Below are 14,440 nucleotides of genomic sequence, written 5' to 3'. Positions count from 1 at the left end.
TCTCTGTCCTCCCCTGCACGGCCGACCAGCTCCTCGAGCCAGTCACTGACGGCATCCTCCGTGAGCGTCGCCGCGTCGGACGAGCCTGCCACGGAGAGGAACCACGCCGAGGAGGGACGACAATCCACCGACACCCTCCAGGGCCATGGCGAACGCACGCCGTCGCCTCCTCCTGTCCCACACGAGGCTGCGGTAGAAGACAACGCGGAGGAGCATGGCACTGCCGCTGTCCTGCCTGCCACCCCCCCCCCTCCCGCTCACTGTTGTTGAGGGGGACCGCAATCCCGACACCGGCAGCAGCACCACGCATGCGCCAGCTCTCGTCTCTGCCGCAGGCTACCGTAACTATGGAGGAAGAAAAATACTAGGAGGGAGCGTCACGTGATTCCATTAGCCTCGGCAAGCCAACCTTCTCTGAAGCCGCCCCTCCCTCTCTCGGGGACCCCGTGCGCGGTGCCTTTTGGGTAGGAATAGGCCCACAAGGTTGCCGGAGCATTCGTGATTGTTTGGTACGTGGTAACTTTTAGTGGCGCCTGCCATCATAGGCTTGGAGGGCCGTATGCGGGGTGCGAGACTAAATATCGACCGCAAAATCGCCCAAGGTTAGTGGTATAGAAAACACCATGCTGGCAACTCTGGGCTGCTCACCAAAACTAGCTCTTTCCTCTACCCAGAATGGAGGCCGAAATTCCCTCGTCAAGTCGACCGGTTGATCAGGCGAAATGAAACTCGCTGTGAAAATTTTTAGCTGCTGCCGATATGATTAATGATGGACCCGCCTATGCGCATTGTTCTGTTTATAATATTTTCTGTGTTTTTTTTTAGCCAGGACTGCGTTATCTCGCGAGCGCTCACATGAATTCACGGGGAGATTGTTAGGACTGTCAACAACTTCATCTTCGGCTATGCCTTATGGTCTTGTGTGGCATGTGCGATCATTAGGATGAATCGTCTTGGTGGCGACGATTGTTGACCCTTTTTGTGTATGTAAGCGGCCAATTGTGCGCGATAAGGAATCGGTTATTCGTATTAATCTGTGTGTGTGTTTATATGACAAGAAATTTAGTTCGCTCCGCGGTCAAGCTTTAGGCTCTTTCTGTGTTCTCAAATTGCGCAATATGTTCACATCTGTGCACCCACTAACCTCATGATTCCAAAAAGTCACGTTAGAAACATGATCTTTCCGTTTTCTGGAACCAGTGAGCTGTTGCCGGTTAGAGCTACGGGAAGTCCGCGTGGCAGGTCGAAGAAGTAAAGCGACTGTTGCAATGCACCTGTAGATCGCCGGCGCGTTTGTCAACGCAGGTTATAGGCTGACTTTATTTGAACTTGTGAATCGATAAGTCATGCAATGTGTGTTGCTATGAGATGCAGAATATGCAAAGGCACAAACGGAACCGAGATCGAGTTTTCTTAGACGTGCAAAATTTTTACAATAATCGGTTTAGGTCAGCCTGCTAGCTGGAACCATGCAGTGCTGATGCCATGCTGATGGCAAAATAAACTGCACCACCATAAGTTTAGTACCTGTCTTTCGGAATAGATAGCATTACATCTGCTAAATGTGTTGATCATGGACAAGATCGAAAGACCTACAGAACGCTGATTTGCGCACGGCAAGATATGTCAAGGGCGGGTGTGCTCGGCTGTAGCTGGGCCAGGGAAGCTAAGAAACTGCCACAACAAACAGGTGGGAGGGCAGGCAGGTGAATGCCCTCGAAGTCCACGCAGAAACAAATATAGGAATGCTAGGCGCCGCTACGCCGTTCAAAAATCAGGTGAATGTTGAAGAGTGCGACAGTGTAACAGAAAATAATTTTAAGAATGGGCGGGGGGGGGGGCGCATAAAAGGCGTCAAGAACGAGCCGAGAGAACGTCTCGATCGTGACTGCCCGTTTGCTCAACACCAGACGGCCGTGGCCAGTCGCCTAGCTGAGGCTCACCTACCCCGTCGTGCCGTAACACGTGCTAACTTAGATTTCTCATAAATAAATAAAACACAGTTTCATTTATTTATTAAGTTTCTCTTCAGATTAAGCTGCAAGTGCACCCTCCTTGCGCCCACGTTCATCTCCTGCGTGCACACACTTTGAAATCTGGCGCACGCACGTACGAGGGGGAGGCGATAAGAAGGCGAGTGCGGCACGCAGTCGGGTGACTTCACTAGTGATATCTCCACCTCGCAAATCTAGGCAACCGCACAAGATGAGATCTGGCAACACTGACGTGTTTTGGTGGGAATTTAGTCGCTCCCGTATGCGGGTGGTGGGTTTCTGCTACTGCGCGCGTCGTTCTTCGCGTCAAATGCGAAGCTTTGAAACGTGGAGCAAGACTGGGGCGCCTGACTAATGAAGACAGAAAATTTTCAAGGCGTCACTTGTGCTGACCACCGCGGTTAGTGGAGTTGCCAACGCTCGTGGCTCAAAACCCGTCCAGACGCCCGAGTGTGGTCTATTTTTCCCACGTGCTCCTTAAGTTTTGCCAAATCAGCCGTTGTGTGCGCCTTAAGCTGTGGTACGTATTATCTTGCGAATTTTTGTCCCGCTGTCTTGCACCTAGGAAGAAACTATATGTTTTGAGGGACACTTTTTTGTCGTATTTTCGCTTAATAAAAGGCTCTGGTCTGCGTGTTTTATTTTGAGAGAAATAAATAGCATAATCCTGCATTCTAAACGCCGAAGTCGTCGCCGTTTATTCAGATTTCCGTGCACTATTCTGCAAGATTGTGTGGTGCGACGACGCTGTTGAGACGCACCTCGGGGATCCATTTTCGTTATATAACAAAGCAAATGGACGGAATTTGTGTATTATCTAGAGTTTATTCACCTGTTTCCGAATGTGAGTATAGCTCCACAGCAGAATTATCTCCTAGAGTCAAACACTGCCAGGGGGACCCTTCTTCCTTTGCTAGTGTGAAACGGCATGAAAACTGAACACATAGCGACAAGGGAAAACTGTCAGTATTCATTTGCACTTGTGGATTCATTGTGTTGCTGGTGTACTTGTACTATGGAAAGCACATTTTTATGACAGCAGTAATTGTTTCATTCTTTATTCAATGTTTATTGCACCTATAGAAGCCAGAAGATTTCACACAAATACAGAAGGAAGCCACATTTATAATTTAAATGAAGTACATTGCAAAGATAATACGCAAAAGAAAATTATAAACAGCAAGTAGGAAAACTTATTGTGCCACTGCTATTCGGTATCAGTATTAGCATACTTGTATGCCACAGGAAATTTGTATAATAATGTTATAAAAAAGTAAACTATATCACACGTAGTATTGATACCTTTAATAAAACTGGTGAATGGGATCAGCTGTCCTTGAATGTAGCTGCAGTTTTGCTTACAATGCATTGTATGCAATGCCTTCAATATCTGGGCTATAATTATATAATATTTATACCTGCGCTGTACTTACAACTAGCGAGAGGCTTCGGTGATTGTGCTTGTCAGAAAAGTAAGCAATACATATGCAGAAATTGAAAAAAAGAGTGGTAGTTCACATAGCCGAAAGAATTAGTTCACATAGTAGTTCACATTATTTCACATAGTTCAAATAGTCGAAAGAAGTTGAAAGAATTGATGTGAAGTCAGACCCACAAACTAAGTATGTCTACTTTAATATACAATGCATTTTGCTGCAAATGAAATGTATAAAAAACTCATGTTGTATCACATACCTAGAAAAATATTAACACTGTCCCAGCTGAGCCAACACACAGCAAAATTAAGAGGCGCCGGCTCTATTACACTGTGAACCTCAAACAAATGCATATTTCACGCTATTTAAACCACCAATTGAGTGGTATACACCAAATGTTCGTGGTTACAGTGAATCTGGCATCATAAAAGGCTATTGTAAAGAAAGTGAACAAAGCGAGCACATTAAATGATTTTGAAAATAGTAAAACTAACGGTATTCCAGGTGACAGAGGCACATTTCCACAAAGGTCAGGTAAAAGACATACAGGATAAAACTTTCAAAAAAACATTGTCATCCTCAAGAGTGTACCTAGCTAACACATAATGCACTGAGAGCATTCATAGCATGTCCATGTCATCACACAGTTTGCTCTAGTGAAAGGCAGGCCAGCTAACCTACCGTCACTGCCCATACTGTTTGGCTTGGTGCTGAACAGAACAATTGTTTAAGCAGAATTCGCATGCAGATGATTCGAGCGACAGCATTCAGCAAGACAACAAACATGTACTTGCACAATTTACAATAAGGTATCACATATTCCCTCTATAAAAGTTTGACATCTGCATTCAACGCTCTTGAACAGTATATGTACTTTACAAAATCCCTAAAAATACTAATGCCTTAACATAAAACCTGGTGGGACAGCCGAAGTTGATGGATAAAGAAATTATTTGTGTGGGCCATCATGAACATAATTCACCCACGAGGAAACTTGTGTAGCAATTCTTCCTGTACTGCGAGCCGCAGGCACCCAAGCTCAGACACCCTGCCTGGGTCGGCAGAGTAGCCACGATCTTGTTAAATTGCTTCCGTGAGTGGTTCACTGGCTGCATGGCTTCTCTCAGGGGCAGTGAAGTTAATTACATCAATGGAGGATGGTTTTTCAGAGGAGTGTATAAAAAGAATTTCAATGTGTTCCAATAGAAAGCAATTTCTGCCATCAATGTCTTTGACCTCATTGCGAATTATCAGACGCTTCAATGCTGCTGCAAACTGCTTAGCTGTTGAGTTGTCATTGCAGCCCCCAAATGATTTTACTGCAGCAAAAAGTAACTCAGGGTGCTCCTGACTGAGCTTGGAAGTCAGAACATATGCGAATAGGCCATTTTCTGTAACCAAGTGGTTGTATAGACGGTCAGTGTCTAAGCAGACCACAAAGCGAATGAAGCCTGTCTTTTGGTTGGTCCCTGTCTTTAGTTTACCAGCTGCAGACTCCCTAAGTGAGCAAAAGTAGGCCTTCAGTTCTTTGACATACGCAGTGACAGGAGCCACATTTTCGGAACACAGCGGTGTAACAGACCGGACTATCTGCTGTCTGCATTCGTCCTTGGCGATATCGCCTTGTCCTCCTCTCCCCCCTTCCGTCTGCTTTACTTTCCTCGTTCGCCCTTCCCCGCTGGGAACACGGCTACTTAACCGCGGCAAATAAACGGCCGGGGGTCTTTTCGTCTTGGCAAGGCCCAGCCAAATGTTGATCGTCGTTTCGTCTGTCAGTCAAACGTTACATGGTGTCAGAAGTGGAATATGACGTACTAGATGGACGTCGTAAAGCCCCCGGAACCGCTGCACCTGTCCGGCAACATCAGGAAAAACTGGCTGGTGTTCAAGCAGAAGCTGCAGCTGTTCATCACCACTACGGAACCGGAGAAGCCCCGCCCATCGGCCGTAAAAGCAGCGATTCTTCTGAGCACCGCGGGGGACGAGGCGCTCGATGTCTACAACAACTTCTCGTTTGCCGCAGGTGAGAACCGAGAAGATTATGACACGTTAGTGCGGAAGTTTGAAGAATACTGTGTCGACCAGGGTAATGAAGTCTACGAAAGGCACATTTTTCGACTGCGAACACAGGAAGAGGCCGAGCCTTTTGAGCGGTTCCTACGGGACTTAAAAAAGCAGGCAAAGCTGTGCAACTTCGGTTCACTTGAAGAATCTATGATCAGGGATCAAGTGGTTTTTGGCACAAATAATGCAAAACTTCGAGAAAAGTTGCTAAGTGACAAAGACTTAAACTTGCAGAAAGCAGAAGAAATTTGCAAAGCCGCTGAGCTTTCTGCCCTTCAGAGCGCAGCATGGTCAAAGGAAAGCCTGCACGTTGACTTCACAAATCGCACAAACCGCACGAAGTTTGCGAATGCAACTCGTTGTCGAAATTGTAACAAGGTACATGCCCCCGAGCGGTGCCCGGCATATGGGAAAACTTGTTATGCATGCAAGAAACGAAATCACTTCGCCGCATGCTGCAACAATGCTCGCAGGATAAACGAGGTGCACAAATTGGAAGAAGGCGACGAAAACTTTGACATCTTGGGCATCAGCATTTGCGGCGTCACCGGAGCCATAGGAGCGGATTGGGTGGTTCGCGGCAAAATAGCCGGTCTGGAGATACAATTCAAAGTAGATACCGGGTCTCAGGCAAATTTGCTGCCCCTATCCCTGTTCAACCGAATTGCCAACGCAAGCACTCCGCGTAAGAGCGCGGCCGTCCTCACAGCATACAACGGCAGCGCAATCAAGCACGTTGGCGTGGCAACCGAAGATCTCGAGATAAGCGAAACGCAGCATTCCGTCTCGTTCTTTATCGTGAAAAAGGGGCGCCAAGCTATCCTTGGCTTAAAGGCATGCCAACAGTTTGGTCTGATACCGGTGACTGCGGACGCTGTGAATGTGGGCTATACGCGAACGGAATTCCAGCTTGCCTTTCCTGACCTCTTCAGCGGCACCGGCTGCGTGGAGCGACCCTACAAAATGGTGCTACGAGAGGATGCCGTTCCAGTCGTCCAACCTGCCCGCAGAGTACCCATAGCATTGAAAGGACGCCTGCGACAAGAACTCCAAAGAATGGAAAAGGCCTCAATCATCGTCAAGGTGGATGAACCAACCGATTGGGTAAGCCCCTTGGTTGTTGTGCACAAGAAGGATGGTACGCTTCGCATTTGCATGGACCCGAGAGCAGTGAACAGGAGCATTAAGCGGGAGCACTATCCTATGCCTTCACGAGAGGACATAGAGAGTGAACTGGCAGGAGCAAAATACTTCTCCCGGCTCGACGCCAATGCCGGCTTTCATCAGATTCCTTTAGACGAGGCCACGTCACGAATATGCACTTTTGCGACACCACTTGGGCGGTACCGTTTTTTACGTCTTCCTTTCGGAATTTCATCGGCGAGCGAGGTGTTCCAAAAGACGTTAACAGAGATGTTCGAAGGGCTGCCGGGAGTGCGCGTCTACGTAGACGACGTTTTAATATGGGGCGAATCTAAGGAAGAACACGACGAACGCGTCACTGCTGTGCTGAGACGGGCACAGGAGGAAGGGCTAACATTTAATCCAGCTAAGTGTGTGTTCTGTACCACACAGGTTGCATTCCTTGGCGATGTTATAGGACGAGACGGAATTCGTCCTAGTCCCGATTTAATCGAAAGCGTCCGTGCCATGCCAGCTCCAAAAGATAAACAGGGTGTGCGTAGACTGCTCGGTGTCGTGAACTACTTTCGAAAATACCTGCCAGCATTGAGCGACAAAACAGCATTGCTTCGAAGCCTCGTTAAAGAATCCTCGGTGTTTGAGTGGACAACAGCCCATGAGCACGAATGGGACCAGATCTGCGCAGCGCTTACAAATCCCCCGTTGTTGGCTCTTTTTGATGAAAAACGGAACACAAAGATAACGGCGGACGCCTCGGGAACGGGTATCGGTGCTGCATTATTGCAAAGACACGGGGATGACTGGCGCCCAGTGACCTACGCGTCAAGGGCGCTGACGCCGAGTGAAGAACGATACGCCCACATAGAAAAGGAAACACTTGCAATCGTTTTCGCTTGTGAAAAATTTCATCAGTTCGTATATGGACGAAAGATTACGGTTGAAACTGATCACCGGCCATTAATTGCGATTGCCCAAAAGAACATTGGAGATATGCCACCCAGACTGCAACGGTTTTTCATCCGTCTGATGAAATTTGATTTTGTATTGCAGTTTGTACCTGGGAAGGACCTGTTACTCGCAGACATGCTGTCCCGGGCCGCACTACCAACTGGCGGAAGTGACCAAGTCGAGGACGTGGACGTGCACACAACGCAAGTAGTCTCCAGCATCATAAGCAAAGCGACTATGGTGCGACTACAAAAGAATACCCTTGAAGATCCGCTTCTCAGCCGCACTATGAAAGAAATGGAAGATGGCATGGCAATAGACGGCGTACTGAAGCCGTATGCGGAAGAGCTATCCGTGGTCAGTGGAGTGATTCTCAAGGGTTGCAAAGTGGTTGTGCCTAAATCAATGCGTCCGGAAATTCTTGAGCGTATTCACGAAGGCCACTTGGGTATGAACAAGTGTAAGGCTAGAGCTCGTAGATTGGTTTTCTGGCCGGGAATGAGCAGTGACATTGAACAAAGAGCGCGAACTTGTAGCGTATGTCGAAAGTACGCCTACAGCCAACCGAGTGAACTCCTCCTGCTACAGCCAACGCCCGACCGACCGTGGCATCGCGTAGGAATAGACCTATTTACATTCGCTGGAGATCACTACGTTGTTGTGTTTGATGCCCATTCTAACTTTCCAGATGTCGAGAAACTGAGAGGTACCACGGCGGTGGAAGTAATCGACAAGATATCTGCTATCTTCTCTCGATACGGCATTCCCAGTCAAGTTTGCACCGACAACGGGCCTCAATTTGCATCGCGAGAGTTCGCGTTGTTCGTACACCGGTATGACTTCGAGCATATCACGTCAAGTCCCGAGTTCCCACGGTCAAATGGCTTAGCCGAAAAGGGTGTGCAGATCGTGAAGCGTATTCTAAAGAAAACCCACGAGTCCCGGGGTGATGTATGGCTCGGTCTGTTGGCGTATCGATCTTCTCCTCTTGACAGCGGTCAATCACCCGGAGAACTACTGCAAGGTCGCCGCCTGCACGCAACACTTCCTGAATACAATGTCGACGGAGGGATCCCCGTATTGAAACAGCGTCAGTCTTCCCGAGGCAGGCCACTACCACCCTTGGAAGCCGGAAACGTGGTCCGGATCAAACACAGAAGCTGGTCACGCCGAGCGAAAGTGGTAAAAGAGACTGCACCACGATCGTACGTGGTAAAAACAGAAGACCATGGCCTCCTGAGACGCAACCGACAGCACTTGCTGCAAACGGACGAAAACTTCGACGGTGAGGTTAGCGACGTGGGTAACGGTAACCCGCACCCCGACGCGAGGCACCCTGACGCACCCCGACGCGAGACGGAGTGCAGTGATAGACATCGAGGCAACATCACGCAGGGCAACCCATTAGGCAGTCACCAGGCAGAACCAGCTCATCCAGGTGAGGACTCCAACGCCACTTCCCCAGAGACTCCAGGAAGCCCACTGGCTGGACTGCGCAGGTCAGGACGCCAGCGCAGCGAACCGAAGCGCCTTCACTACGGGCCATCCTTCCATCAAGTTAACGAGTGCAAATCAAATCAGTGTTTTGAAAATGTGTGAAGAGAAGATGTAACAGACCGGACTATCTGCTGTCTGCATTCGTCCTCGGCGATATCGCCTTGTCCTCCTCTCCCCCCTTCCGTCTGCTTTACTTTCCTCGTTCGCCCTTCCCCGCTGGGAACACGGCTACTTAACCACGGCAAATAAACGGCCGGGGGTCTTTTCGTCTTGGCAAGGCCCAGCCAAATGTTGATCGTAGTTTCGTCTGTCAGTCAAACGTTACAAGCGGCTTTTTCTATTCTTCTTGCCTTTGATGTCATGAATTTAAAATGTCAAATGCGTTGTTGACATGTCTGATAAACTCTTCTGTCGGCAAGGAATATGAAAATTTTGGAATTTTTCGAGCGTTTGAGCCAACAATGAGACTTTCATGGGCTGGGTTTTCCAGGTAATATGTGCCTAAGTTTGTTTGCCAAATGAAGGCCCTCTGTGTACTGGATTTCTTGCAGTTCATCAATGTGTTTCCGCAATGTAAACTTTTTGTTCGTATCACAATAGCCTTTTTATCAAACAGGGTGTGCCGCAGTAGCTTCAACATGTGACAGGGATCCAACATGGCAAAGAGAAGCTTTTTTTGACATTGTATGCGAAAAAGAAGCATCCCGCTCAGTCAGGTCCATCTTGCAGCCAAGGCTGCGCAGCAATGACAAATTTGCTGCAGCGCCATCGCAGGTCAAACTCGCAATGTGTGCACCTTTTTCGTTAGTGAAGCTAGCAGCTTGCAGCACCAAATTGCGCCTCTGCTCACCACCAAGGCCATGCACTAGAAAGTAGCCAATGGGCAGCTTCCATGTGCCAGTGATTGCAACAAGCATTAAAACAAATGCATCTTTGGCAACTGGTAGGCTGTCGTCATTGACATCAACGCCCATGTCAACATATCCATGGAGCCTTTTTCCATCCTACACCACTTCTCTGAATGGCCATCTCATCCACAACCAGATTGCATATTGTGGAGAGTCATGCTTTATCTTCATAGCCAATGCAGTCATTGCCTGTTTTGAAAAGCTAGTAGCCCTATCAATGGATTGATATCATTTATACAGTGTCTTTGGATGTGGGAGGCATGTGTTGTGAACAGCTCGTACATATCTGTGTGCTCTAGGAGAATAAAAATGCAAAGTTAGTGCAAATGACCTGAGCGCTGGCGAGTAAGCGGGTGACATTGCTGCACCAGACTTACGTGGCAGTTGACGCATGAGCAAGTTTTTTTTTGCCCCTCCAAGACTCTGAAACATGGCGACATCCTCATTTCCGAGAATGCGATTGTCAGATAAATATTCTATGACATCTTGGAGATGAGCAACCTTTTGAAAAAGCCGGTGATTGGATTGCCGTAGTCTTGATGTCCTTCCTGGTCGCAGTTTGTAATTGTGTAACGCCATACTTCATGCTTTAGAAAGGCCTTTTTAGGTGTGTCTTCTGCTGACTTTGGTGTAAAAGGTGCATGAGCAACCAACATGACACAAATCACATACGCGGAACAACGTACTTAATTGTTGTGCCATACACTCTTGTGCATGCTATGAAGAATATCATGCTTAATTTTAGGTCAGTACCTTGCTGACGACGGTTTCTGTTTACACTTTTGTGAACTTAAAAACTGTGAGGGCATAAGACTGCCATTCACACGAGCTTGTTAGAGCCACTTTATTTTATTTGTTTACTTATTTGCAAAATACTGCAGGCCCATCTGGGCCCAGGCAGGAAAAGTAAAAGTACAAAACTAACACAGAAGAGGCCAATGTACCATAGTTCAATAAGAGATGTTTCACAGAAGCCTTTTAGTTTGAGTGGGCAAAATATACTGAACTGATATATCACGGCTCCTTGTGACCGATCGAACAAATAAAGAGCATAGAAAATTGTGAAAAACCTGTTGGTCTTCTTGTTATTGTGTCATTTGAATGGAAAAGAGAAATTGAAAAAGGAATATTGGCGGCTGTGGGGAAAGGACACATTATTCCTTTTTTTATAATTTTTTACGTGTACGCAGCGACTTGTGGACTCAATAGAAGTGCATACCGAAGAAATCGCATACCTAAGTGAAGAAGGCGAGCTGAGGGCAGGTGGCACGCGAGCTGGAAGGAAAAAGGAACACAACGAAAAAAAAGAAGTGCTACGTGGAGAACGTGCGGAGGAGCTCGAGCGGCGAAGCTATGGTGGCAGCAGATCGTGTGCGACGCTGGGGAAGAAGAGCTCGGGCCGTTGTTCCTGCTGCTGCCGAGTGACCAAGGCGTGCCTACCCGGGCCAGATGCGAAGGCCTGTTCCGCGACCAAGGACGAGGCCTACTGAGCGGCTCCTGCCAGGGCGCAGTTGCTGAGGGCGGTTCTTAGTCGAGGCCTACCTAGGCCGCGTGGGTCGACCCTGGGGCGCGGTCCTCGGGAGTTGCGGCCGGACATCCCAGTGGTGTCCTCAACGTAGTCAGGCGCCGCACACGGTAGCGCAGCCGTGTGCCGGCGACGGTTTCAGCAGCAGCAACCGTGCCACCTCTGCCTCGGCTCGCCTCGGCGACCGTACCGCGGCAACGACAAGCGAGTCGTCACGACCCAAACCGTGAGATCGCTTTTTGGAACTCTTGACGCGCCGAATGGTGGTGTAGGACTGAGCGTCGCGTACATCAGTGTGCGCGTGAAACTTCTCTGTGATATTGTTTTGTTTTCCTTTCATTTCCTTTCCTTGCCCATCGTGTGTTTGAAAGAAAAACATTTTTTTGCCTACTAGCGTTTATTTCTTCTGCATCTTTTCTCGTCTTAAGATACAGAGACAAGTGACGAATGTCCACAATCATGACAATTTCTGGCGTCCACGACAGGACGAAGCTCTGTTTCTATCTTAGAGCCTCACGTTGTTTGTGTACATACAGTAGACGAGAATGGACAAGAAGAGAACGCTAGTGGAGCTAGGGAAGGAGATGGGGCTGAGTGGAGAGGCGTTACAGGCATGGGTGAGCGCTGAGCAGAAGGAAATGAAGGACCAAAGAGCACAAGAACGAGAAGAGGCGCGCATAACAGCACAGGCAGATTATAAGCGGGTGCTAGCTCGCATGGAGGCTGAACGAACCCTCCTTGAGGAGCGACGTCGAGCTGCAGAGGCGCAGCGTCCGAATATGAGTTCTGTAGGCGACGGCACAGGTGGTGGTCAGAGTTTTCGCAGCCCGCACAAGATGATTCCGCCCTATAATGAGGGTGGAGATGAATTGGATGCGTACATGCAGAGATTCAAGAGGGTGGCCACAAGCCTAGGTTGGCCAACAGACAAGTGGGCCTTGTCGCTAAGTTTGTGTCTCACGGGAGAAGCATTAACGGTGGTAGGACGCATGTCTGCTGAAGACTCTACGGACTACGCAAAGCTGAAGCAGACGCTGCTACAGCAGTTCCGTTACACAGAAGAGGGATACCGCGTGAAGTTTCGGGATGCCCGGCCCGAAAATGCTGAGACAGGATGACAGTTCGCAGGGCGCCTCTTGAGATACTTCGACTATTGGCAAGAGCTAGCGAAGACGTCGAAGACCTATGAAGCTCTACGAGACAAGATAGTGTCCGAACTGTTTATAAGACGGTGCAACGAGAAGTTGCTATCTTCTGAAGGAAAGAGGATGTCGTAATCTGGACACGCTGGCTACGACGGCAGACCAGTACTTGGAAGCCCAGGGAATCATGAATCTCGCTAAGGGTAAATAAGAAAAAGGGATGTCTATGGTCGCTGGGAAAGTGGGCACTACAAACGAAATCAAGGGAAAACTGCTTTGCTTTCTGTGCAACAGGCAGGGCCACAGAGCTGCGGATTGCTGGACCAAATCCTGAGCACCGAAGTCGCCAGAGTGCTGGACGTGCAAGAAGAGAGGACACAGATCCGATAGTTGCCCCTCTGACTCTGGAAAACGAGGGGAAGCATCATGCTTTTTCTTAGGATATGAGAAAGCGCAGCATGGAGAGTTAGTGGAACCTGGGCATGAAAAGAAAAGGGTAACCCAGAGTCATGACATTTGCGACTGTACACAAAGCAATGCGACTTGTGATGGCGGGTCGAAGCAAATGCCGACAGCAAAGGGCTACCTGGAAGGAAAATTAGTTACCATATTACGGGATACCGGATGCAAAACAGTTGTGGTGAAACGGTCGTTGGTTCCCGACTCCAAACTAACTGGTAGCATCCGCACTATCCGCTTATTGGACCAGTCTACAAAGAGTTTACCGGAAGCAGAAGGATGTATTGATTCTCCGCTCTTCATGGGACAGGTTCTTGCTGTTTGCATGGAGAACCTGTTATATGAAGTTGTGCTAGGCAACGTTACCGGAGTACTTTCAGATACACCCCACATCACGAAGCCAGCACAGCGACTTCGGTCCGCACTGGTCCGAACGGATAAGGTTACCCATCAAGGCAAAAGTGAACGCATAACTTCACGGAATAGAAGACCGAAAGAGAATGTGTCAGCAGCTGTAGGAAAAGAAGACAAGCAGCAAAGAGAACTGTCAGTTCCATGGATTAACCCATTGGACATCAGCCCGAAAGAGCTGCGGAAATTACAGAGCACCGATCCCATGCTAGAAACTTGTTTTGCAGCATTGGGGAAGAAAACCACATCCAAGAAATCAGCAGTTACAGAGTTTGTGCTGGTACGTGATGTTCTCTTCCGGCGATACCACACTGTAGAACGGCGAGACCTGGAGCAGCTTGTGGTCCCCAAGGATCTCCGGAACACAGTGATGAAAATGGCACATGAAGGTCTTCTGTCTGGTCATCAGGGGCAAAGAAGGACTACAGACCGTGTCCTTGAAGAATTTTATTGGCCTGGTGTACAAGCGAATGTCACACGTTTTGTAAAGTCATGTGATTAAGTCAAAGGACAGTACCAAAACACCTCGTTGGTCGAATCCCTTTGGGGAATATGCCCATCATTGACACACCATTTCAACGGGTCGCCGTCGACATTATTGGCCCCCTGTCTCCAACTTCAGCTAAAGGAAACAGATACGTGCTAACGATGGTGGACTTTGCTACGCGTTATCCGGACGCGGTAGCACTTCCGAGCATTGAGACCGAGCAGGTGGCAGAAGCGCTGTTAGAAATGTTTTCCCGGGTTGGAGTCCCACGAGAAATAGTGAGCGACCGTGGAAAGTCGTTCACATCCAGCCTTATGCAAGACCTCGGCCGGCTACTTTCATTTCGTCAACTTCATACAACTCCCTATCATCCCATGGCAAACGGACTGGTGGAAAGGTTCAATGGAACTCTCAAACTAATGGTCC

At 48.5% G+C, this 14,440-nt stretch overlaps 2 protein-coding genes across 2 annotated transcripts in view; both read left to right on the top strand.

The window, feature by feature from the left end:
* The window catches only part of LOC125947057 (translation initiation factor IF-2-like), a 550,732-nt gene that overhangs the window by 379,231 nt on the left and 157,061 nt on the right, over positions 1 to 14,440 (top strand). The window lies entirely within an intron of this gene.
* Positions 5,172 to 9,277, top strand: LOC125947054 (uncharacterized protein K02A2.6-like). The gene is made up of 2 exons (XM_049671366.1): positions 5,172 to 6,598; positions 7,688 to 9,277. The coding sequence occupies exons 1-2, from the start codon at positions 5,249 to 5,251 to the stop codon at positions 9,182 to 9,184; spliced, it is 2,847 nt and encodes a 948-aa protein (XP_049527323.1). The 5' UTR covers positions 5,172 to 5,248; the 3' UTR covers positions 9,185 to 9,277.

Source organism: Dermacentor silvarum, chromosome 7, assembly GCF_013339745.2.
Source record: "Dermacentor silvarum isolate Dsil-2018 chromosome 7, BIME_Dsil_1.4, whole genome shotgun sequence".
Taxonomy (NCBI): Eukaryota; Metazoa; Arthropoda; class Arachnida; order Ixodida; family Ixodidae; genus Dermacentor; species Dermacentor silvarum.
Note: the sequence above shows the minus strand (reverse complement) of the source record. Positions and strands in the feature narration are given on the sequence as shown.